The 26,300-nt window shown below is 40.1% G+C and overlaps 1 protein-coding gene across 2 annotated transcripts; it reads right to left on the bottom strand.

Moving 5' to 3' along the window:
- Window positions 1-1,722: 1,722 nt before the first annotated feature.
- RMND5A (required for meiotic nuclear division 5 homolog A) lies at window positions 1,723-26,292 on the bottom strand. 2 transcript variants are annotated; one of them, XM_062575135.1, is made up of 9 exons: window positions 26,057-26,292; window positions 22,312-22,454; window positions 14,431-14,565; window positions 14,157-14,257; window positions 8,959-9,125; window positions 7,892-8,057; window positions 6,444-6,546; window positions 4,901-5,055; window positions 1,723-3,469 (listed from the first exon to the last, which is right to left on the bottom strand). In XM_062575135.1, the coding sequence occupies exons 1-9, from the start codon at window positions 26,196-26,198 to the stop codon at window positions 3,406-3,408; spliced, it is 1,176 nt and encodes a 391-aa protein (XP_062431119.1). In that variant the 5' UTR covers window positions 26,199-26,292; the 3' UTR covers window positions 1,723-3,405. The 2 variants fall into 2 exon arrangements, with proteins under 2 accessions (XP_062431119.1, XP_062431120.1); XM_062575136.1 differs by lacking the exon at window positions 26,057-26,292 and adding an exon at window positions 25,520-25,626.
- Window positions 26,293-26,300: the final 8 nt, after the last annotated feature.

Raw genomic sequence — 26,300 nt, forward strand, 5'->3', positions numbered from 1 at the left:
TAAAAAAAAAAAAAACTCTCCTCTTACATATACGTATTAGGGCCTGAATTAAATCAGCAATAGTAATGTGACACTACACTACAACTTATTACAGATCATCTCTGCCACTCTTTTTCCCTACTCTCAAAGCACCTTTCCCTTCACTGCTTTCTCCTATTCACAAAAGGAGAGCACAAAAAGGGACATGGATCATGGAAGATCACACACACACACACAAAAAAGGGACATGGATCATGGAAGATCACACACACAAGAAAAAAATAAATAAACAAACTCTGCACAGAAAAAAAAAGCAGTATTTTGCATTAGACAAACCAACCTTGCAAGGAAGATCTAACCCAAATTTCCTCTGCTAAAGCTGGCAACTTGGCTCTAAATAGTCATAAATACCTGAAACCTGCAAATTTTAGCAGTAGCCACCCTGTAAAATGTTAGGAAGAAAGAATGGAAGAGACAGGAAGGAGGGAAGTTTAAGTTAACAGAGATCAAAAGCTCTAACTCATTACTTCTAATACCGAGCTTTTACTGCAGCTTCTATACACAACAACTAGCAGCTTGGCTTATGGATAGAAGACTGAAATTAATACAGTACTTCCTGAGGGAAATGCACTGGTTTTAGTAGGCAGTATTATTTGCTCAACCATCTCTAGTTGCAATTTTTAGAGCTGATGTCACTGCAGGAAAGTCTCCTTTTTTTCAAAATACTTCACAACGCAGGTGAGTACTAAGAGCACTGAACAGGAGGGTAAGAGCATCAGCTTTGCGGTCAATAACTCTTAACGACCACTTAAGGTCAAGAAGACTCTGCACTATTTCCTAATATCTGTTTTTAAGATCTAATTATGTTTTATATTACAGCTCAGACTTAAAACCCGAGAAGAACAAATAGCAAATCTATTGTGATATAAGACAACACACAAAAATGAACATTAAAACTCAGTCCACCAGTGGACACAGAACTAACACTATTATCAAGCCATTGCTATAGAAATCACATTTATAAACATCCATTAACACTTTTCTACCATGGATGTCCCCAAACTGCATAGAGAAAATGTACACATATCAACTGCTATTACATTTTAAGTACTAAAACTATATATTATTACTTGCTTTCCCTTGTACAAGCACTTTCTCAAGTCATCAGAGGTATATCAGGCATTCGGAGGAGACACCACACATCACCACAAAGGTGAAACAGAACGACTGCAGCAATCAAAATCTAGACAGGGTTTCACAGATGCCCAGCACAACATCCCATTACTTGAAGCTTGCAAGCATTCTAGGTTAAACTGCTAGCATCATCTGTTGGTGGAGTCTTAAAAGTGCAAGCAATTACTTTTAAGTAAACATACAGGCAGCTTGGAAATTATCTGGTGGCAACAGCTGTGTTTGTGAGTTAGTTATGTATCTATATTTGCATCATTTAAAAACAAGACACTCTGTATTAGAAAGGTTCTAGTATCTAAGTTGAATTTTTAGCTTATTGCCTTTTAATACTGGCACTACTTTTGTATACCAAGCATTTGTGTTAAGGGCACTATCACCATTAACCAGCATTCACATCAATGCCAACATACGAGCAGTATGTCAGAGGGAGATGCAGCATTTACAATTAAGCATTTTTTTTTTAATAATCCATATGCCATTTCATTTAAAATCAAAGCATTAAGCAATTCCAAAAGAAACAATAAAAAGTAATTTCAGCAAGACTATAAAACCTGCATGAAAAATAATCTCCTCACCCGTTTATTGTTGATTTTATCACTTGGTAGCCCAGCTGTTCTGAACTCAGTGTGAATACAACTTAAGTTTTGCAGAAAGTCACACACCTGTTTTTGTTTCCACATATATCAAACATTTAAAGTTTAAAATTTGTATGCCTCGGTTTGTTCCTCTTAGCGTCTCTTTAAGGTTGTGCATCGTCACTGATCCAGCAGAGTCCAAGTCAGTCTCCCAAGACAGGCGATAAACAAATGCAAAAGGTGCAGATTTCTCAAAGACGTTCTTCTCTGTAGTGCGTTGTGCTAGTGCATTCAACCAGTGTGTCAGTATTCAACCATTTAAGTTTGGGGTTGTTTTTTTGTTTTTTAGGTTTTTTGTTTGTTTGTTTTTACTACACAATACAGAAATATATATTTTACATGTAGCTTTGCATGCCTTATGGCTGCTTGCCCTACTATAGGACAGTGCAATAAATACAAATATATGCACACTAGAAAAGACTTAAACTGCCATAATCTACATCTGGTTTATGAGTACAAATTTATCTAGTCAACAATATGACAAATTTAGCAGAAAAAAGTGGCAATGGCAGTAACAGTCTACTACAAAAACAAGGCTAGAAGCAAAGTGTTCTCAAGCTACAGAAAGTTTGCTACCTTCTAATATAACGACGTAGGGCCCAAATCTGCAAAGTGCAGAGTCGTGATCAGTAGATTGCATCAGAGCATGCTTTACTCCCATTTAACAATGAATACTTCTACAATTTATTTGGCTTTGATAACTGTTTATAAATAGTACACTATAATGACTATTAAACTATACAGCAACATGACATTTATAGCCTAATCTTGAACACAAAGTTCAAAGAACATGACTACAAAGGCCCAAGAGCAAATGTCATCGACTAAAAGCATTTCCACTTCAGAATTGCATTTTATTGAATATTCTTACACAAACATTTCTTGATCGTGAAACCAAACGAACAGGATTCCCTATTCCCACTCTGTTCCAGTAGTAATTTATCCACACACCACCCTTATAAATTAGTGATGGATTTTAACAGCTAGCCCCTTGGGGCTATATATTTTATATATTTTATATATATGCACATTTACTTTGAAATCTATGTAAAAGTTGAAAAAATGTTTGAAAGTAAAACTCAGAATATATCACAGCTTTTTCAGCGAAAAAAATACAAATTAGTTCTATAACCACTATTCAATTTATCAAACTTTTTTCTGAAGTATTTACTTTTAATTATGTACACATTACAGGAAATAAAACTTCTTCCACAAACATTCTCTAAGGTGACAGTTATCAATAGAATGATAGAATAATAGCGGGAAGAATATTAAACATATGGGGGTGATCAATTTCTGCTTTTAAAAAGTCACCATATAATTAAGTACAAAAACCTGCATTGAATGACAACTGCTGGTGTAGTAACTTGATCAGGTATGGAGACCAAGAGTATAGTAAAGCCCTATGGTAATAATATTTCTGTAGCATTTCCACTTGGTACATATATACTAAATGTTGGCAAAGTTTCTGTAGCATTAGCTTATACAAACATAGGAGTCCTCAGTCTGCTGCATAAAATGGAACAAGTGTGTTTTAATTCTCCTGAAATGCACCTGAAATTCAGAGTGTCACTTACAAACTGCATAATGAAACTTCTCTTCAGAAAAATATCTGTTTGGCATCTCCAGGACTCTGCTCCATCGGACAATAGGGGCATTTTAATCTGGGGACAAAGGCAACGTGTTAGAATTGCGTTGATGCAAAAAAGCCCAGCAGCAGCGCGCTTTCCAGAGACTTCGCACTGTGCAGACTACCGAGCGCTGAGTTTTTTCATCCATTACAGAAGTATCAAGTTTGTAGTGACAGTCCTTCCCTTTTCTGCCTGTAGTGTGAAACGAAGGTGCTCTAAAGCACCTAATGCTTTACCTGGCTCCATTAAAAGGCAGCTTTTAGCTGAAAGAGGCCCTAACCACACTTCTTCTCCCTGACTGTATTATCTTCTAGCTTTCACCCACGTACCCCTGCATTACTACATACTGAGAAATTAGTCTCCACAGTTAACCTTCGGGCTTATCTTGTTGTACTGTGCTCATTTTAAACAAGCTGGTAGCTTTCCTTCGACTTCATTAACATTCAGTGAGTTTTACTCTCTTCTTCCCAAAATGCTGCAGTTGTAAAACTCACCTAGACCAACTCCTGCAGGCTAGACCTAAATGGGGCAGCCTGGCCTCCCGCTGCTGTCCCCATCTGTACATTCCCCCCTTGCTTACAACGTTTCTTCTAGCATTGATCCTTTTTTCCTCCACCTGCGTGAGTCTGGACTTTTCACCCCTCTGAGTTAAGTCTATCAAAGCTGTGCTGTGGCTAGAGCTGCTCAATGAAAGCATCTGGAGCGAGCGATCAAGGAAAGGAATAATGTCTTTGTAAACAGCCAGTAGGTTTACACTGGTTAAAGTGGCTAAGTTACCCATGAAAGTATACCTTTATTTTTTTTTTCTGACATGATAGATGATGTAAACATCACTCAACATTTTTCCTGTTATCATTTCCCCCCTAGATTCCATAAAACAACTTGTATTTCTAAATTAAGCTGACAAACACCACAGAGGCTGCATATATTCAATTCAAATTACCAGCGGTTCTTCCTGAAAGAAACTTATACAGCTCTTTCTCTCACATTCCTCCTTCCCTAAGGCCTGTAGGCACCCCACTAATATCCAAGTGAGGAGTATTTCCACATCAATAATTCAGCTACTTGCTCAACTACAAGCCATATTTCCCCAGAGGGTTTTTTGTTTGTTTGTTTGTTTTAAAAAAAGAAGTGTTTCATGCATTACTAATCATGCTCCCAACAGAAAAGTATGTGTAAAAGCCCATTGTGAATTTGTGACAATACAATGGTACTTACAGCTTGGAAAATTACTCTGCTCGTTGCATTCCTTCGCATAACGTCACTTTCGATAAAATCAGAGGGTTTATTATGCTATTCTCCAGCACACCATCCCTGCTATCTGTCTTCAAAGTCATGCTCTAAGATTAACCAGCTTGCACCAATTATTTAATTACGAATTCAGCTTTCCCCAAACACTTAGGCTCCTAGGCTTAAGACTTGTCCTTGTCTATATTTTCCTTGAAATACAAGAATGATACTTACTTGCTGCCATTAAACATTTTATTCAAAGCATCTCTTGATATAATGTGACCGCAGACTAATTTCATAGGTGGATTATTATCTGTTGTTTGCTGACGAAGAATGGGGCAGGCAAATATTGAATGATACCAGCACTTTTTACCGAGGTCCACTTCAATCTGTGAAAGAAATTAAGATAATCATTTATCTTGTGAAACTACATTTCCAGACAATTATCCCTCTAGGTCATTGCCCTTATTTAATGGATTTCACAATTCAGTTGTGAAGACAGGAAAAATCCTTTGTGTTGATGTCTGCCAGTTTCCAGCCAAAAATACTTAATTGTGATCTTAAAATGGTAATTTGTGTTGCTTCTCCCCACCCCGACAAAGCTGAGTATCCTGCTAAGAGACAAATTTATATTTTAGTGCAGACTTGTGCTCTGCCAAAATTCTGAGCTGATGACCCAGCAAGACTTTCCATATTTTCTAGACAGTGATTTCCAGAGCGGACTAGGGTGTTTGGATGCTAGAATGCATCCATTAAAACAAACACACCCCCCTACAACTTGGATATGTAACACACATGTTCTACAGATTCTTGAAAGACTCTCAACACCTACACTTCATTATTCTTGATGTGACTTGTATCTGAACCATTTCTTTTCGGTACTGCAGAAAACCCTGGTACAGCAAAAATGCTACCAGTAATCAGAACTGTTTGAAAGCATCGAGAACTGCAAAAATCACAGCTCCTGTACCTGAAGCTACTACTGACTCTGACCAGGCTTCAGTTCTGACAGACATAACCTCTGACAAAATCTGGTAAGTTAACCTCTTTGGGCTACTCAACCCCTCTATCTTCATGCATATGATGAAAACAGGGCTTCCCATTCCGATACGCACTAGAGACTGTTCAGTTTACAATATGCAAGAAGCCACTAAACTGCATTTGACAGCATGCCTTTCCTGGATACTTCCTAGTAAATCATCCCTGTCTGAATACTACAACACGAACCAGTCACCCTTGCATATTCCACACACGCTACTAAATATATACATATATACATATATATATATATATATATATATATCTGAATGAATCGTAAGACATGCATTGAAGCTATGTATGGATCTCTTCCAAACGCAAAGAGGTAACTCAGTTTGTGTCCAGTCTGACACGATATTTTCTTTCTAAATCAAAAGAAGACCATTGAATAGGTGCACACACCTGCTAAGAGCCATAAAGAGAAACTAAGATTTCACTATAAATGAGTTGTTCTGGAAGCATAACACACTAGATCTCAATCATGTCTCTGGGGACATGGATCTCATGTCCCCAGATATAGTACTACTACTCCTCACCTCATATCTCCCTAATAAAGCAGCAATGCAGAACAACCTGTGGACAGAGCTAAAGCCTAGATGAAGGAAATTAATGTTTCTGAATGAGGTGCATTCCCTTTCCACTTATATAGGAACATCTTTTACACATTCAGCACAAAAGAAATTTGAAAGTAATGTTCACTGTTAAAAATCTGCCCTGCAATAGCTGAGCATCAACTCACCGGTAGTTCATCCTTCTGGTTCCAAACACCTGTGCACTGCCTCTGCTCAATAACAGCCTTGATATTAATTAGAGCTGGTAATGCTACACAACCTGCTGAAAAACTGCAGAACAAAGAAATGTCAACATAAGGTACCTATTATGAAACAAATATTTTTCATATTTCTACTTTAAAGGTTATGTGGGATAAAAGAGTGCTGTACGACTTCATTCTGTTCTTGTCTGTACTTCTACACTGCCAGTAAGGCTGAACAAACTCTTTGCCTCCTTCAGTATAACAAGCAAGAGTTTTGGGGCAGATTATCTGGGCCCGAATCAAACGTCCAACCAATCCAAATATCAATAGGAGGGATTTTTCCACTTCACTGAAAATCTCTTGGCCAGCTGCACTGAGATCTGCAGGATTACAGTCAGTGCATGCGCAATTAAAATGTAAAGGGTGCCTATTAATTTGACGGAGGCAGGAAAAAGATAAAACTAAAAATCAGAGCTAAAAGTTCTGGACATCTATTAAACTGTCAAATTGAAGCTGATAACATTTATTCCAGGAAGACAGATTAATCTGCAAGTGCCCCTTTTGTTGCCTCTGTTGTATTTTACAATAGTGATGCAAATAGCTGAAGGTTTGACACTTTTAAAGAGCTGTAAACTAAGCAGAGACGTCTAAGAATAGTAATATGCAAATGGAAAACCAAGAAAAAGTAGTGAAACTTCTACTAAGTACCAAATCTAGCCTAGGAAGAAACACACCATTTATTTTCCATCCAATGTCTAAAATGAAAATTAGAACATTGGACAAGTATATCCGGGGACTTGGCATCAAAAGGCTAATCTACATTATCTTCAGGAAGGCTAGAAGGAGATTAGATTGGATTTTTCTTCACATTTGTAACAGCCTCCAACAGATTCGCGTTTTGTCAGATCTGCTGGCCTTCAAAGCACCTCTTTTTTTGCAAATGAGATTCAGCAAACAATTTGGAAATTTTAGCAGCTGAAATCACATTACAACTGTTTCTAAACATTCTTCTAAGTAGAAGAGAGGTAAAGTACAGATTAAAAACAGAGATGATCAAGTGCCAGCAGAATCATGGTTAGTGTTTCAGTTTTTACAGGGACAGGTTTTTCACATCAGATGTAGCAATAAATGGTTGATTGCCACCCTCATCTTTCGTACTGATGTCTAAACTACAGAAGCCAAATTCTTTCTCTTGAGCTGAGAGGGTACAGGACAGCGCATGGCACACCAGAACCCCCAATTTCTAAGCTTTGCAGATCTCACTAGAGGTATTGGCTACCATACGCTTTGCTTGATGCAAGCTCGATGAGGCTGCTTCTCAAAAGTTCTCTTTTGTCCTCAAGAGGAAAGAGAAACCAGAGCACTATATACCCGTTTTTTGTTTTTTGCTTTAAAAAAAAAAAAAAAAAAAAAACAAGCAGAAATGAGCATACCTAACACTGAGGGGTGATTCAACTGAGAGACCCAGAAGAGCACAGGCATCTCTTGTAAAGATGTCGCAGATGTCCGCCCACTGATTTGCATCTAATAGATGAACGTAGGGAGAGTTCTCTATGCCTTGCCGCAGGTACACCAGGCTGCCCATCAAAACCTGAATATCTGTGAGGGACCCACGAACAGTTGGTTATTTATTTTCTACCATAAACAAAAGCCAGCGTCTACACTTCCAGCTTTTACATGGAAAACAAGCAGAAGTGGAACAGGCACCAAAGCGGTATTTACATATCCCTGCCCCTCTGCTAAACAGAGCCAGAGCCATCTCGGAGCAGATGTCGACCACTGCGACAGCTCCAGTCCTCTGTGTCTGAACTGGGGGGTTTCTGCCCCTCTACAAGCACCTGCATGGTGCCTCTTAATTTGTTTTAAGCAGTAAACTACTTTCAATGGCCTACAGGCTTTGAGACAGAGCCTTTTTAACAAACAATACCCACTACAGAAAAGAAAAACAACGCGCGTCTTCCCTTTCAGCAGATGGCAAGATCCAGAAAGAGGCTAAAGGAGGGATTATTGACAAATTCTAAAGTAGCGTTTTTGTACCTTCTGACAGACACAGTACACTAAAAACTAGGCTTTTCCGGGATGGTTTGCTTAACTCGCAAATTCCCACTTTTCAAAAGTTTCAGTTCTCTTTCTATGACCCCACACAGCAGAAAACAGCAGATGTCTATTCCAAGAATATTTCTGTGAATTTTTAACACTTTATCCTGGCAGCAAGACAATGGTAGCTGTAATCCAAATAATCACTTAAAGAGCTAAAAACCTTAAAATCATCCAACTCGCAGATAAATTAAAATAAAACTTTTTGTGTCCTCTTTAAAAACAAGGAGTTAATTCAAATTGTAAGGATTCAAAACTATACATGTTAAATACGTAAATACAAAGCCTCTGATGAAATTAAAATAATGGATGAGACAAACATGTTTTGATTATGATTTATGTTTTACTACCACATGCCACATCTCGGTACTGCTCCTCTTAAAATAACCAAACCCATACTCACCTTTCTGATGATTTAGGGCAAACGGCTGGAAATTTTTCGCATACTGAAGTGCTTCCCTTTGATTTGCCGTTCCACCCATCAATAAACTAATGAAATATAATCTGTGCAGCTTAAACTCCAACGAACTATTCTGTGCCATAAGCATTTCTCTGTTGGATACCGCCCACCTGAAAGAAATGAAGAGATACAAAGGGACACAAAAGAAAATAATCAAATGTCAACCTACGCAACACGAAGTAATTGTTATAATTACACAACAGCTACTTCAAGGAGAACTGTGCAAGAATATGACTTGGCCCTGAACTTTCATGACTCCCAAAGGAGCACAGAAAATGGTAAGTCTCTTTACAGGCAACTGAGCTTCACGCATGCAGAACATGTGAACGATGCCATTTCTGGTGCTGCTGAATTCAGCGCCAGAATTCAACACTCGCGGACAGGAAAGCAGCGCTGAATTAGGTACAACATAAAGTACAAATAGTTGAAATCTAATTGCTGTATTTGGATTAATATCTTCAACAATTACAGAGAGTCTTCAGCTGAGACGTTAAACAGGTTTGATCAAGCCTATAAAAATGTATTTTTCAACTTCCTCCTTCCCAAAACATTCTCTACTAAGCCACTATGTTTACATATGTGTGCACATTGCCCTGGAGAGGGGAAATACATTTATGAAGGCCTCAGAGAAAAATACTATCAGGAGCTTATGCTGGGGGTGAGGGCAAGGGAAATCAGTTTAAACACTATACTTCGCCCTGCTACAACTTTGCCTTCTGTGTTATTTTCAACTTGGGTCTCATTCACCACACTAACGTTAGGCTTCCAAATAGCATATAAGGATGCTTAAACTTGCACCAAGTAAAATCAATTGGAATTTTAATACATTTCCTACAAATGTTTTTATTATTTACATTTTATCCATCTCTTTTCTTTTTCTTTTTAGATTAAATACCATGAGGCTTACATCAATCCAATACTTTTAAGAACCTCAGGTTCCAGTGCTGTTCAGTCACATCTGCTTCTCATCAGCATTAATTAGTTATACTGTTTTCACTGCAGGGGCCCCATTAAGCAAAGAGGAGCCTTTTGTTTTTCAACAGGGAAATGAGGTGGTCTCTATTTCTTAAAAAGAAAGAGTAAGTGAAGCTTCTGTTCTTTTCTGCACAATACTAAAATAAGGAAATTGAGCATTCTTACAGTACAGGTAAAGCTTCCAATGAAAGTTGGCCTTCTGTGTCAAGATGTACCACTGAACAAGCAAGTGTCTGTTTTCAGTTTGTTGCAGTGAAAGTATCACAAGTTTGACTTTACTGGTAAGGCTTTGTAATAACAGCAGTAACCGTTCGGTGAGAAAGGGTGAAACACACAGCCTTTGGATGAAGAACAAGCCCTAACGTCCCTAATTTCAAGCAGTCCCAGATTAGCAGGCTCAGAAGACCGCCATCACTGTTATTTCCACCAGGAGGAAAGGGTATACTCCCTAATCACGTATTTTTGTGATTAGCATCCATGGCTTACACCTAGCTTACTTGCAATAAAGCTCACTCCTGAAAAAGAAAGAAAAAGAAAGAAAAAGAAAAGAAAAGCCTGCAATTAACAGCCACAGACCAGTAAGATGCTGAAAGAAAACCCATTATCAGTAAACTGTAAGACTAACATCAGTTTGAGGTTGAAGTCCCACAGTCACGCTAATGAGATATTAATCTACTGCGTCAACAGGGAGGCATCAAAAGAGCCTCCCATCCTTTCCCTGCCAATATTCACAACCATGTGACCACATGGCAAGATACTTCATCTGGCTGAGATTGAGTCTATTTTTCCAAATTAGCTTTTAGCCAGACTTTCCATTTTTAGCTCTTTGAGTGGCAGCACAGATTGTATCAGAAGAAAGCAACCACAGGACCAAGGCCTGAGGTGTTTAGTCTAGGACATTCTGTTCCTGTTCAAAAGATTTCTAACAGAAAGGCAAAAAGCAACAAATGATGTTTAACTAACTTAATATTCAACCAACACACTACTCTACCACAGTCTCAAATCATTAATAATCACACCCCCTGTCTTCCTACCTCCTTTAAAAACAGTACTTCCTGACCTTTTTCACTTTCACAACTCACATCCGTATGAATTCTTAGAGTACATCAGCCAAACCACAGAACTCCTCTAGCTCTCATTCAGGATTTAGTTAAAATTACTTTCATAAAGCCTAGCAAAAGATTAGATGAAGTTTAAATCACATCCCAGAGATCCCAGCAAATACCAGGATCCGTCCACCTCACTGCTGTGATAGTAACTGTGAAGATATAGGAAGGAAACATCGTCATCTTATATGCAGTTACCATCAAAAGCTTTAAACCTACAAGTCATTCTCACCACACCCTCACGCAGAGGCCCACCTGGGCTCAAAAGAGTCAGAATCCACCCGCAAGAACCTACGCGTTTCCCTCCCCACTGCCAAATCCAAATGAGAAGAGTCACCAGACGTTAACGGGATGCTGAGGATGTACAGAAATCCGTACAGAAGTCTGCTTGGTGTGCAGGCCTAGGCTAAGCATCTAGCTTAGCAAAGTAAGAGTAAGCTAGCAAAGTAAAGCTGAACATACAAACACTATACCTCAAAATTAAATTTTGTGCAACGGGCCCTAATGGTTTTCTTTTTTGTAAGTGTTGGAATTTGAAATAGTAAGAAAATCTGAAAACCCTACTGTTATCTCTTTCTTTTTTTGATCTGATATTAATATGAACTTCTTTCCATCACCGTTTGCAGGACAAATGCAGGGCACTGAAAATCTTCCTTAAAAATCATTAATCCGGCAATTCCTTTTACAAGGCAATGACCAGGAGATATCTATAGTGTTTGCTTTTTTTCTAGTAAGTTTAACCTAGCATCAGCTGCAAAGCACCAGCAGAGCCAGAGATACTGGTTACTGTTTCCATTCAAACTTTGCAGTTTTGCATAGGTAAAAGCTGCTGTACTTCCCTTCCCGGTTCATGATGCTGTAGCTATTCACTCCTGTGCAACACCTACTTTCTGCTTTAACATCACTGCCAGCAGCCTAGCCATGGAACCACTCAGTTTGGGACTGCTTTTAACTACCCTTGAAGCTATATTTAATGATGCCAACTTTGCCTATTTATTAGCTTTTCACTCAAACAGCACGATACCATCCTTACAAGTTCCTTTCGTATAGCTGCTGCCCCTTCTGGGGCTGGCAGCATGGTTTCTATCCTTCCTCCTGAACACTCATGTCTGCTGTGAAATAACATGGAAATAAGTTCACGGGTTCCAGCAATTCTGAGGAGTAACCAGGCATTTTAAGGCACTGCTTACCTCTCAGATCGTATGAAGTTTTTTACATAAGCACCGAAGGGTCACCATACACGAGGATCCTCTGTACTCCTCACCACGCAAACACAGAAGCAGGTAGCTTTTGCACTGGAGAGCTGCGTTACGAAAGCACGTGAGCGAGCTGGGGAGGGAGCCTGGCGCACAAACTGTGCTAACAACACGCCCTAGTCTCTGTCCGCTCAGCCGTCTCTGGAATAAAAAGTTCCTCTGGAAAAGGACTGTGCCTTCTCCTTTGTTTGAAAAATACTTAACACTTTACAGGAACTGCAAGAAATGACTAACCAGCGGTGAGTAAGGCATATGGCCTAGCTAGTTAGAGCTAAAATGAATTTAGTGACGTGAAGTGGACAGACATTAATAACAGCACGTTACCATTCGACAGGAAGCATCCTTCACAAGGGCTGTGTTATTATTTGAACTAAAAGAAACAAGGGATGTAAGTGACAACAAACCCTGTCTCAGTTGCAGTATGTAGGGCATGACAATGTTGCTTCCCTTCAATTAACCAATTCCACAGCAATAAACCAGCTGAGCTTTCCACCTATGTAATTATATTCAAAGACTATTTAGGTCATATCTGGCATGATCCAGAGGCATCCTCCAGGACTCAGTTTATGATGACCAAAGCTTCAGGTATCACTGCATTTAGTTCAGATGCCAATGACCTCCGAATTGTTGTACCTGTGTTTGCTCATGTTAAAACAGAAAATATGTTCGTTGATATGAAAATGTATTTAACTGAACGATGCAAAGAAGATATTTCAAATGTATGAACTAAGTAAAACAAAACTTTAGATTTGCCTTGTTTCATTGTTTCTACTTTTAAAGAGTCACTAAGAAGCTATTTTGCTATTCTGTTTTCTCATACTTGCAAGATCAAGCTAAGCTCATTGAAGCTCATGCAACCTAAAATAAATAGCATCACGGTTTATTTGGAGGTTTTTTGTTTCTAAACTAAAAGCTATTCTGATATGGTACAGCACAGTTAGGTATCCATGATTGAAAATTATAAAACGGTAGCCCATAAAATTTTTCAGCATCTCTTGTTGTTCACTGCTCTACCCTACATTTCTAATGGCAGTAGTTTATTAATTTCAAGACAACGTTCTGGTCTACGGTTGATCAATACGCCTCAGCTCATTCCAGATTTAGTTTCTGTCCGAACATTTGGCATTATCCACTGACTCTTGCACTGACTGAGCTATTTGCGCAGAAGAGCTCCCACGATCAGATCTCACTACCAGTCCAGACTCCCAACCAGAGCTCACGCAGAGACATCTCCTGCTTTGGAAAGAGCCGCACCTTGATTCAGAGGTAATCATCCTCCACACCACCTGCAGCCTGCAAAGTACACACCTATCGTTTCATTCCCTTTTCCCACCCTGTGGTCTCTTATCTGTTCGGAAAAGGGAGAACTTTGATCCTGATTCAAGTTCTGACCAATCCTTGGGCTCAGTGAAGTCAAAAGGACTTGATGATACTCAACGCTTTTAACAAGCCCTGTTATCCTTCAGAATTGGACCTTTTTACAACAGATTCACCAATGCTGCTCTATAACTTGGGTGAAGCACCACCAAGGCAGACAACCATTTCAGTGATGTTTCTTCCCGAGATTTTCTATTAACATCTCAAATGGTTCAAGTTAGTCCCTCCTCTGAGAAAGAGGCCCTTAGTTTCATGCTCCCCATGGTGAAGGCCACATGAGTGAGACAACAGGAAAAAGGAGGAGTTCACTCAGTAACTAGTTCTCTCAAAATACAAAGGGGGATACATCAAAACATACAAAAGACAATACTTAAAAGTGAAAAACTAAGGATTTATTAGAAGTATTCAAAAAACTGAGCAGACTCACTCTAATGCAGGTCTCAGAACTCTAACTTTTAATGCTTCCAATATTCGATTTAACTCCACAAATGGTTCTTTTTGACTTTGATCTATTGATAGACCAGATTCCTGAAAAAACAAAGTCACGTGTTTTAGACAAATGATAGAGCATTTGGGGCTTAAATTGATGTTTTTCTAACACTTTAAAAATTCCACCTAGAATATTAACATTAAAAAAGGTATAATACAAAGCACAATTTCCAGTTTTTGATAACATTAAATATCCATATTTATATAGTTACCTGACAAAGCTCCTCGGCTACATCCAACATCCCCTGCCGGAAAAAGTGCTCCACCATTACCTCATTGAGGATTCGCTGGCTGTCAGCCTGCCAGCACCCGTCTATCCCCACGCTGCTGATGTCGGAGTCAAAATTCTGAAATGTACAAATTAACATTTAATAGGCGGGAATAAATAACCCCACGTAATTATTCTTTAATTATGCAGGACACCTATGTCTCCATTCTGATGTTTTCTGTCTATTACTGAGTTTGCCTTCAATTACCGCCTGCTCAAAGTGAAATATATCTGTCAGCTGCTTCATTATCTCCTGTGTACAGAAGAAGAAATCCTTGGACTTGCTCATTTCAAGTCAGAATATTGTCCACTATAAGGCATTACACTGAGAAATTACAAGTCCAGCTGGCAAATCAGAAATTTAGTTAACTAATAAAGGGATTTCCAGACCATGATGCACTTTCAAAGAAGTATCTGCAGAAAAGGCTTTTTCCATATGTGAAAACCAAAAAGTGTAAAGAGCAGAAAACAAGATCGCCTACACAAGGATCAAAATAGTGCTATCGGTGCATCACTGTCACTATGGTAGACAAAATTAGAAGCAAATGCTTTAGAGACTTTTTGACATAGCTAGGGGATAAGACAATGCTGGAAAAAAATGAACACAAAACAATGGAGGAGGAGAATGTCACTGCCCTCCCTCCAAAAAGACAAAGAAGAATCAAAACTCTGAAGACCTCAATAGGATGAGCTTTGAAGATCTGAGAGATCTTTTCCAGATCTAACCCATGATAATCCTACTGCAGTGTATTTTTAGGTCAGTGGCCTACAGAGATATTCCAGGAATAAGAAAAAATATTGTCACAATGATGCTTTAGTAACACTTGGCACTACATACTCTTGGCAGTAGGAGAGCAACATTTATTCTAACCCAAGATATTTAACTGCTAATGTTTGCAGATCGGGGACAGGCAAAATAATTTGGATAAAAACCTTCACCCCTTGCCCAAAACAACATGCAAAGAAATACTGTCTTTTGTTAAAGAAAGTATTTGAAAGAGTGAAGTCTAAAAGGCAGCACATTGCTTGCTGCATGACCTGATCACCTCGTAACTGCAGTCCTCTCTTCCAGGAAGGAAATTTGGAAACCAGAGTTTGGTGAAATAAGCAGTGCTTCTGCTGCGGCTCTGTCACGATTAACAGTTCTGCGCATACAGGAACATCTACCCCATACAAACACACGCTGCTGGCAAAGCAGCCACAGCAAACAGCACAGTTTTATCAGCTGTCTGCCCACCAGGTATTAACTGAAGGGGCAGGGGAGCCAATACCCGACCTGGTAGAGGGTCTGCTAGCACAAAAGGGGCTAATCAACGTCAGGACAAATTTGAAGAGGTGCCATGGGTTTACACGAGATCAACACTTTGCATCACAGCTGCGGCATCTCTGACCTGTAGTAGGAGCCCAGAGAGTCAGATTTTGTTTTGTCAAAACACAGACCAAGCAACAGACACTTGCAGAGCAACACTGCCAAAAACATTTGGGAGCCTACCATTAACCCATCTCAGAAGCACAGTCGAGTTTGAAGGATATTCTTACACTAAAAATGGTAGAGAACAACATCACGGCAGCTTTCCTCCCCCAGAACATGTGAATATTGTGTCTATTTTTGCTGAAAGGATAAAGGAAAAGTTCTTCTTATAAGGTGCATGTGAAGAGATCTGTCAAGGGAAGCCCAGAGGGGTCAGTAAGCTGCTTCCACACCCATCATTTTGAGAGCATGAGTTGATAACAATTCTCAGAAGGTTCAAGCGTCTGTACTTGAGCTAGTCCATACCTAACCCGCTCCTCAAAATTTCAAACCAACAGGTCACTTCTGCCTTGCACAATTCTCCCTTACAAACACACACAGTTATGCCTCACTGCCTTTTTAACAGATACCGAAGAGCTAACCAAACTTTAGATGTCAACGTCAAGGACTGAACTGCTGCCTTTTTAGGCCAGCTAGAGGTGATCAGAAGAACACAAAGTGATTAGCTTTAGAGAAGACAGAGGCAGGGCAACACCTCCCCAGATAGAGGGAATCAGTCCTTCAGAGGCAGCCTTACTGACGGTGAGAGGAGCATACATCCGCTAAACGACAAATGGGAACGTCACAAGTTTAGGCTGCTCTGCCCTCTTTAAGCTCCTCACCGTTTCCGGCGCTCTGCTCAGCCCAGCTTTGCACTGCACCATCCTTTTATTCACCACTTACTGCTCTCCTTCACCAACCATCTTCACGCTTCCTTTCATACTGCTCTGCGTACGGGGCAGCCTTCTCACCTCAACATACATACCTTCAACCCACCACTCCCTTCTCGCTTCCCATCAAGTCTTCTGTAAAATGCTGATCATGGGCTAGCAAATTGTCTCTTCTGCCTTTCAGAGATGGCAGGGCAAGAGAAGCGTTCATATTATTGCCATTTGCAATTCAAAACTCGCGTTTAACAAAATTTGCACTTAGGTATCTTAACCTGTAAGCTCCTTGCCGTGCTGCTTGTCTTTTAGCTATATCTTGAAGAACCTAAGCAGCCTGAACACTACAAAATGATGTTCTTTGTGCCAACCCTTTGAAGCCTTTAAGGTTAGCTATCGTTGGGGATTCTGGTATCACTTTCCAAATAACACTAACAGAAAACATAAATCCATCAACAACACATTAAAGAAATACCAGAGGTTGGATCAAGAACACTGAGTCTTCTGTTATTACTTAAATTTGGGAGTGGGCACAACATCATAAAGTTGAGTATTTTTAGGTTCGTAATAAGTTATTCTTCATGCAGTTTCCACTCCTAGTACTTGCACACTCCAGAAGAAGAAATTGTATTCTTTTGGGCCAGCTATCAACCACTACAGCTGAATCTAGGCCTTTTTCACATCCTTCTACTCATTCTGGGGACAGCAATGGCAGAACTGTCTACCTCTGCACCTTATACAAAATCCAGAATTTGACAGCAGTAGGAGTCCAAAGGAGTATACAGAGGAGGATGAGCCATGAATCCACAGGACAACATGCCACGGGTATGATTGCGTCAAGAGTCACCAAAAGCCAAAGCAAGTTTCCTCCTGCCAGCAACTGCTATCACTTAACAGTCTTGGAATATATCCATCATTTAAAACAAAAATCACACTGACGGTGCCCATCACCCAGAGCCCCTGACAAAGGGCAACATTTGAATACTAGAGAATCCCAGTGCTGCTATTAAATGATCATTTTCATTTAGAGGAAGTTAAACAAGTTAAGAATCCTGTCTTGGTGACTAGGAGGTAAGGTGGTACAGGGCATATACTTTGTTTTTCAAGCAATTGATTTGGGGGAAGAGATAATTTCATATAGAGCAAAAATAAACATATCTAGCTGGCCAAGAAAAGCAATTTCAAGCCTACAAAGCATCCACTTGCAAGGGTCTAGTTCAAACCAAGTGTGACCAAAACAAACAGGCATTACAATAGTCACTTTTGAATTGCAGTCTTGAAGCTTTTATCAGATTGTATATCCCTGTTTTTTGTATCCTGTATTATTTCAATATTACTTTTAAGGGAATACTTGAGATAATTTGAAACAAGACTTCAGATAATTTTCAGAAGCCCTTTGTAGATAAGATTTCTTTTAATTCCACAGTAAAAGATGGTAATAACCCTGATCAACCTAGATGTGCCGTAGCTTTAAGTCACAAGTCACATAATAGGATCTGGGACCTCCTGAAATAATTCTTTGTTTTCCTCCTCCCTCATCTGCTCTCCAATCAATACAGTTTTGACCAGATTCTCATTCCTATAACTTTTTTTCAAACACACAAATGATTTCCAAATTCTTTACTACATGTGGGATTCAAAAACTCTGTCTTCATTGGGCCCTGAAGAGTTTCAAGAACTGACTACATGTATCACAGTGACTGTCTGTCACATGTCAGAGCAAACTACTGCTTGCCATTTGCTTATATATTTCGCAGCTCTCACACAAGCATTATATGATGGTGACTACACATTTCTCAGTGTTGCTTTCTAAATGCTAACAGTATGCTATCTGATAGCATGTGGGGTTTAAGAAGTACAAAATCAACTTTTCAGGTTTTTAAGCTTACAAGAATGTCACTACTTACTCCAGAGAAATAAGTATTTTAAGGACTTAACTAGTAAATCTAGGACTAAAATAGACTATTACGTGCTAAATATATCAATGATACACTGTAAAGCACATTACTGATAATTGCTGAAATGTGAAAAGAACTTCAAGACACATACACATGAGCTTCCATGTTACTAGTAACAACATGATAATGAAGGAAGAAGATGAGTAAGGACAATTTTTCTCCTAAGTTTCCCTACTGAGATTACTTGTACACTCCCCCCTCCTTCACCCCCTGAATTCTGACCTGAAATAGAAGTAAAATACATCTGTTTACCTTCTCCGTTTGGTTTTTCAGTTTGTAAGATAAAGCTTGAGTTGTAAAGACTCCATATTTATCCAGCCCTATCTTTTTTTAACAGTAACATAATTAGAAGACATCAGTATATGTTCAGTACAGATTTTTGGTTTGTTCATATACAAGTTTTTCCATGTAACAAGCATGGAAAGGAGCTAGCATTTATTCCACTTGTTTTCCTGAATGAAGGCATTTAATCACATAGATGATACTAGAGGGAAACAATTTCCTAGCCCTATCAGATATGCTTTGAGATGAACTTAAATCATTCCAGACGAGTGAGAGATTCACAGGAAGACTGCTGAGCGAGCTACACAATAACAACTTGCCAAATAACAGTGACATGATTAATTCTGGAAGCAGAGCAGATGCCAGTTAAATAAATAAATAAACAAATAAACAAACAAATAAATAAATGAATGGAGGGTGCACACATTTCCTTTCAAAGGAGGAAAAGATCTTTAGGAGAAAGGGTAACCTTCACAGGTGGGAAGTGTGTAATACATGTAGAACTCCTATGTGGGAAAAAAAAAAGTTTAACTTATTAGACAAACTTTTCAGTAACTGCTAAGTAATAAAGTTTTGGCATTTCAGATTTTAACATACCCAGTAATATTTGATGCCAAATTTAATCTTTTTTAAAAAAACAATAAGGAGCCTCTGATCTCGGACAGAGGAATCTGGCTCCTACCCAAGTTTGTAAGTAATGACTGCCCTAACTTGAAAGGTGACCAGACTAAATCTGACATATAGGTACATCCCTTCCTTAACACTGGGAAGAAAAAAATTTAACATGAAACTTGCCAAGAGACAGATAACACAAGTTTGTTCAAAAACAATCAAGCTTGTTAAGTAGGAAGCTTGTTAATTCAGTATGTAACAGCAGCTCTCATATGAACACGTCACATGAAAAACAATATCCGTACTAGCATGTTTCCCAGTCTCAAATCAGGCAAGAAAATCATGAGTTAGATTTTCCTGTGCCTGAGCATATACCACTAAGGCCACCATAACCAGCACTCTAGAGACGTAAATCCACCTAGACAATAAAGGAGAACAGCGCTGGAACGGGGATTTACAGGTGCCAGGGACGAAACCCCAAGCTCGCGAACAGAAGCAAGAGCTGCTTCTTCACGTCCTGACGAGCGCCGTACGCGGGAAGAAGAAATATTTCGTTCAGGATGTGTCCGGAGGACCCTGAAAATCAATTCACTACATCAATCACACTTAATTACTTCTATTGGTTTAAGCTTAAGTATATTATTGGGAAGGAATGGGGGAGGGGTAACTTCAATAGGTTATGGGACTCAGAGGCCAACAAAGGCTTTGCTGGTAGCTTTTAAGCATATTTTCCAGCAGCACAGGAGAAAGGATTAAATGCACGTGGAAGATCCCCTTCAAGTGTCGCTGGCCAGGGAAGTGTTAAATTCCACCTGAATTTAAACATTACAGGTACTTATCTGAAAAACAGGCTGAGATGTCGGGATACACTTCAAGGTAGTTAGCTTAAGATGCTACAAAATAAGAAAACTAGCAAAATCCAAGCTACTTGCATAGAAGTAAAAAAAAAAAAAAAAAAAAAAAAAAGACACACAAAGTTCATATTTAAGACAACTATTCTAACTGATGCCAAATAGATTGAGAGAAATCCTGCTGTCTTCAATCCACAGCAAAATCGGCAGGAACGAAGGGTGCTCCGAACTCCACAAAACGAGCCCTTCGTTACCAGCACAGCTGGGGACTTGCACAGTTCCTGCTGCTCCTGGTCTCTTGTTCCAAGCTTACAAACACTAATCCAAATTCAGAACCTAGAGCAGTAAGCATACTGCTCATTTTTAAACACCTCACTGAAACACCCTGCGTGTCACTCTGCAGACACAGAGCGTATTTTTGTTCCACTTTCTACTATTTTACCAAACCAAATGTCTGAAATTTAATAAGTGCTTCTATTATAGTCATGCTTTTTAAAGGGAAAATAGTAGATAAAATGCTAGCTCAGCAATAAGACTTCAGAAAAACTATGCACGTAACCGAAGTAGAGATGTGGGGACTAGGCTCAAGTGTAAGCTTTCTTAAGCTTTAAAGTGTTGGGTTTTTGGCTTCTAAGAAATATTCCCAACAATTTACCATTCAATATTCACGCTGTCTACGTATGACTTAGTGTGGCTCTATCTTACAGATAAAAAAAATATATATAGTCAAACCTGAAAGGTCATATGAATTCATATGAAGTCCACTTGCTTAGGAAGAATAGGAGGGTTTCAAACTTAGGACAAGATTATATAGATTTATTTCAGGCTTCAAGCCAGTAATAAGGATGGAATTTTACTCTAGTTAATTGGTTTAGATACAGTAGCAAGGATTAGAGACAGATGCATCCTTAAGCTTCGGATAAGGGTGAGACTTGTATTAGTGCTATTAGTACAGTCTGAGCTTCCCACAATGGTCAATCATAGATGTAAGCAAAAACATCATAACAACTGCACAAACATTCTGCCCAATAATGCAGTGTTATGCACTTTGTTAGTTCACTATACTACTGTTAAATTATGCTTAGATTACCATTACTAACCAAGTTTATATGAGACACCCAAAGAATTTATCAGTATTCTGCAACAGTCCATGTCTTTGTACAGGCAAAAAGACATATTTACTAGTTGCTTCATTGGTAAGGTTATAAATCAGACCTCAACTCAAATGTTAACACTGTCAGTCTAAGCATGTTCTGATATGGAAGTATCACGCAAAAGTGCCCACCCTTCCCAAGTACAAGGCCTCCTGCACGCAGAACTACTTTGTAAGAGAAGAATGAACCCATCACAATACTGAGTCACTGAAGAGGGAGAAGAGCCTGACTCAAAAGAACATCTCAAAGATAATGCTGCATTACCTTACTATTTGTTACAGCACAGAAAAAGATTTTTTGAGATGTTGGACTTACTCTGCATCTTGCAAAATCAAGCCCTAAAAACTGATGCACCTGAAATATTATGTACAAAATTACTTTCTTCAAAAATTATCTCAGTTTTAAAATTGTCTTCTAGTACAGAAGGCCACTTCTTGGTCATCTGTTACCAACAATCAACCAGAAATGCAATACAGAAATAATATTTCTTACTGAGACTGATACTCAAGCAGACTGCTAAGCTGATATAATACAGACTATTGCTGAGTCTACTAATACCTATAGAGCAATGCTCTCTCTGAATAATAAACTGCCCAAACAACAGAGTATACAGTGGGGTCTAAAAGCGAGTTTTTACACCCACCTGTCCTACCTCTGCTCCCAATCCTACTTTTCTGCAGTTGATGGGAAGCTTTCATTAAAATTAAATGTAGTATAACTCCATATTTCATAAAGCAGAGTACACAGCATAGAACACATGGAAAAAATACAACCAAATCCACAATATAAATACCTTATCAATGGCTTTTCCAACTCGGGAAACACTGCTGTGAATGTCTTTATGATCAGAGGCCAATTTTTGAACTGTATCTTTTATTCTTTTACAACACTGCGTCATAACAAGGGAAATTGTCCCTGACAAGTCTCCATCTTGATCTAGACAAAAAAAGAGAGGGAAATTACTAACTTGGTTATAAACAAATGATAACATTAAATCTTGCAATTTGCAACAACATATATAGACAAAAAATGGTATTAAAAGAAATGCAGAGCAATAACAGTTTAAATGAAGTCAAAGGTACAGGACATGGCTAATCCTATTAAGAAATCAGTGTAGTAGAAAAAAACATTGAGCAAATATAACAGTTTTAAAAAACTGATGCAAAAATCTCATGCATCTTTTCCTTGAATTTAGCAGATTAATAAATAGACCTCAAAGAAATACCGCAATGCACAATTCTTACAAAATATAACGGGGAGCAGTCTCTGACCAACTACAGAGTCAGCTTGCTCGTAGACAGTTCCATAAAGATGCTTTAAGGCATCGTATTTCAATGCAACAAAACTAAAGCAAGATTAAGATCTAAAGAGGGCCAGATTCCTTTTTGCCCTACAAACTGCCCATTTATATCATACCCCATCTGCACGGAAGAACCGCTGATGCTACCCAGTAATTTGACACACGCAAAACTTTTGCTTCGCCACCTGTGGGAATACCTCTAAACAGTTCAGCCAGTGAGCTTCAAGTTCTCCCTTACCGCTCAGAAACAGCCCATAAAGGACCTGATTGTAGCCCGCAGAGAATTTATCTGAAAATCCTCTTTCTTGTTATCTTGTAAAACTTACTCTCTAGAAGTTATGATGTTTTTAAATTATTGTCCAGTTATCACTGCTATATGATCTGCTCTGTGGACAATAAATATGAAAAGGTTTACAAGCCCCCCCGACCACAACATCTCCTTGCCTGACAATTCGCACCCTTCATGCTGAGGCTCAAACACTCTTCAGTGGCTTTAGTCAGAGAAAAATATATTTTTCTGTGAATTATTTCAGTCCTTCCTCTTAGCTTTTGATTTTAAAATACAGAGAGGATCTATTTTCCAGTCTTACCTCTTAAGGCCTCTCCTTCCTCAAAGTTCATTCTACATGAACAATTTTTCCTGTAGGAAAACTAGCAGTCTTCAACTGTGCTGAAGGATAATTTAAGTAGGAGACCTGGCCAGAAATGCTTTCCTAACATACCAGATGTAAACCCTTCATATAAAAAATAAAGACCTGAAACTCCTCTTTAAAAGAAATAAAGCAGCCATTTTCCACGATGTCTATTCCCTTCTTATTCTGTATTTTAACATACTGTTAGTTTGAGCACAGTGTTAAGAGTACAGTTCCACTTCTGGTATTTCACGTAATGCAAAATGCACATTGAGCTGCTGCCACAGGACTGGCAAGCTGAGAACAACTAAAACAAACCACAACTATTACAACGTCCCCTTAACAATACGCTTGGAGAGCGCAAAGGAAATGCAGCCCCACAAAGGAAAAAAAGGCTGTAATCAAAGGGGGGGGGGTAATAATCTACAAGCCGCTTGATTTAAATACCTTCTCTCACGCATCCTAACTTTCAGCTCTGCTGTCGGCATTAACAGCAAAAACTAGCCTACGAAGTTAGTACACTAAAACAAGCTCAGCTCTAGAAAAATAATTAGTTCTTGTTCTGTCTCCACAAGCTCTAGCCAAGGAAATTTTAACAGTATTTTCGCAACAGCTATAGATTTCAAGGAGAAACCCCCCAAAGTACTAACTCTTTTCTCCCTCCAGTTACAAAAACCCAATAATCATCTCCCAGGTAAACAGCTAACAGTGCTCTGTATTTTTCCTAAAGAATGAATGAGGAGTAATAGAATGGGAACAGCCTCATCAGTGAATTGTTTCTAATTTGACTCTATACAACCTAAATTAAAAATAAAATTTCTGTAAACTATATATAAGGGGGCTTCCTAAATTATTTCAAGAATAACCACTACCTCTTTCTTACTATTTAATTATGATACACATTTAAAAATCATATAAATGATTTTAAACAACTCTTTGGTCAGAAATTATGAGTTCTGCTACGACAAAAATAACCAAAGATTACACAACAAACAAAATGAAAATACTCACTCCACTAATCTGTATTGCCCAATAAACAGGAATGTCGAAATAGATTCTCTTAATAGTCATTTTCTGCTTGAAAAGTCATTAAGCTAAAACCCAGAGTACGTCCAGTCAGACCTAAGCAACTTAACTACATCGGTATTTTTACCAAGTGAGTGGATTATTCTCCCCTAACACTTACTGTAGCAGAAGCCAACAACAGCAAAACAGTGAAAATGTCTACAAAAGCGATCAGATTCCCGAGAGAACAGATTTCTCCTTCACGCACATCTCCCTCAGCTTTAAACTCAGAAGTTACTTATAATAAATCAGCAGAAGAAAGCCTGCAGCTAGTCTTTTCAGTAATTCAGCGTTCACAGAATACTACAAAACAACAGCTTCTCACTGCGTTCTGTATTACAGTCACAATTTAAAAGAAAATACATTAGCAGCCAGACACTAGGCACAGAGTGGAGTTCACAGCCAAGCTTAGTCAGTCAGACACATGTTTATACCGTCCAAGAAGACTAAGCAATATTGCCCTGGCGACTCAGGGAGATGAAATATATTAGGGGAGGAGAGAAGAACAGCAAAGTGTCTCTTCCTAATCAGTGGCTTTAACATAGGAGTGGGTTGAGCTTAGGCTTTATTATAAAAACAACTCGAGACATTTTAAGAGACTGTATGAGTGGAGGGAAAAAAAAAGGGTAGAGGCTGAAGCAGCTTCTAACAGTTTCCTTTTCTCCACCCACTTCCTTTTCATATTCATTGAATATTTAAGGCCTTTACATACATCTCTGCTCTCAAATCTTGTCCTACAGAATGATTTTCTTCATCAGTAAGATTTTTTTTTAATTATATATATTAGTTTACTTTAGCAGTTCAGACCTCTGAATTATGAGGCATGTTAGGAGGTCCGGCTGCTTCCACTTCTATCAATTTCCTACAATATTCAGGAGATAGAGGGTTATAGCTGCAAATAGCTAGTCTCATTAAAATATATATATATATATATATATATATATATAAAAACAACATGTTAAAGACAAAAATTAAGAGTTCTGCCACCCACGAAGACAGCTCACCCTCAACGGGCAGCAGCTAACAGAGCCCCGAGGCGGCTGCACACGCAGCTCGTGGGTTTCACTCGCGAGCGGTGACCAGCGCGAGGCTCCGGCGGGGACCCGCAGCGCCGCGGGCCGGGAACGCGCCCGGCTCCCGGGCAGGCCGGCCCCGCGGCCCGGCGCGGCGGCGGCGGCGGCGGCGGCGGCGGGGGGATCCCGCCGGGTGCCGCGCAGCCCCACACACGCTCCGCGGCCGCGGCGCCCGGCGCGGGAGGGCGCGCGCAGGCCAGGGCCGCGCTCCGCGCTCCGCGGGCCGCCGGGGCGAGGCCCCGCTCCGGCCCCGCCGCGCCGAGCGCGGCCGCGCTTCCCCCGCGGAAGGCGCCGAGCGCGGCGGCGCCCGGGGGGGCTCGGCGGGGCCCGGGGGGGCTCGGCGGGGCCCGGGGGGGCTCGGCGGGGCCCGGGCCCGGCACAGGCGCCGGGCGGCGGCGGCGGCGGCGATGGGGCTCGGGGCTCGGGGCGGGGGGAGGGCGAGGGGGCGGCCCGCGGCCCCGCACGTACTCTCGGTCTGCAGGATCTCGCGGCGCAGCCCGCCCGCGTACTGGATCAGCTCCTCCAGGCTGCGCTCGCAGAGCTGCCCGTAGCCCGAGAACTTCTGCAGCACCTTCTCCAGCTCCCGCTCCACCGTCACGCACTGGTCCATAGCGGCCTCCGCCGCCGCCGCCAGGCCCCCCCCGCCCTCCAGCAGCACCGCCCGGCGCGGCCCGGCCCGGCCCGGCGCTCCGCCGCCCGCGCAACTTCCCGC

The sequence above is a fragment of the Rhea pennata genome, chromosome 4 (genome assembly GCF_028389875.1).
Source record: "Rhea pennata isolate bPtePen1 chromosome 4, bPtePen1.pri, whole genome shotgun sequence".
In the NCBI taxonomy this organism is placed as follows: Eukaryota; Metazoa; Chordata; class Aves; order Rheiformes; family Rheidae; genus Rhea; species Rhea pennata.

Excerpts from the sequence above, each read along its gene's own strand:
- RMND5A (XM_062575135.1), bottom strand. The coding sequence starts at position 26,198 with ATGGACCAGTGCGTGACGGTGGAGCGGGAGCTGGAGAAGGTGCTGCAG. Across the intron at positions 14,566-22,311 it reads TTGGAAAAGCCATTGATAAG|AATTTTGACTCCGACATCAG; the intron begins GTATTTATATTG and ends TGTACATTTCAG. Across the intron at positions 3,470-4,900 it reads AAAATGTTTAATGGCAGCAA|ATTAAAATGCCCCTATTGTC; the intron begins GTAAGTATCATT and ends CTTTGTCCCCAG.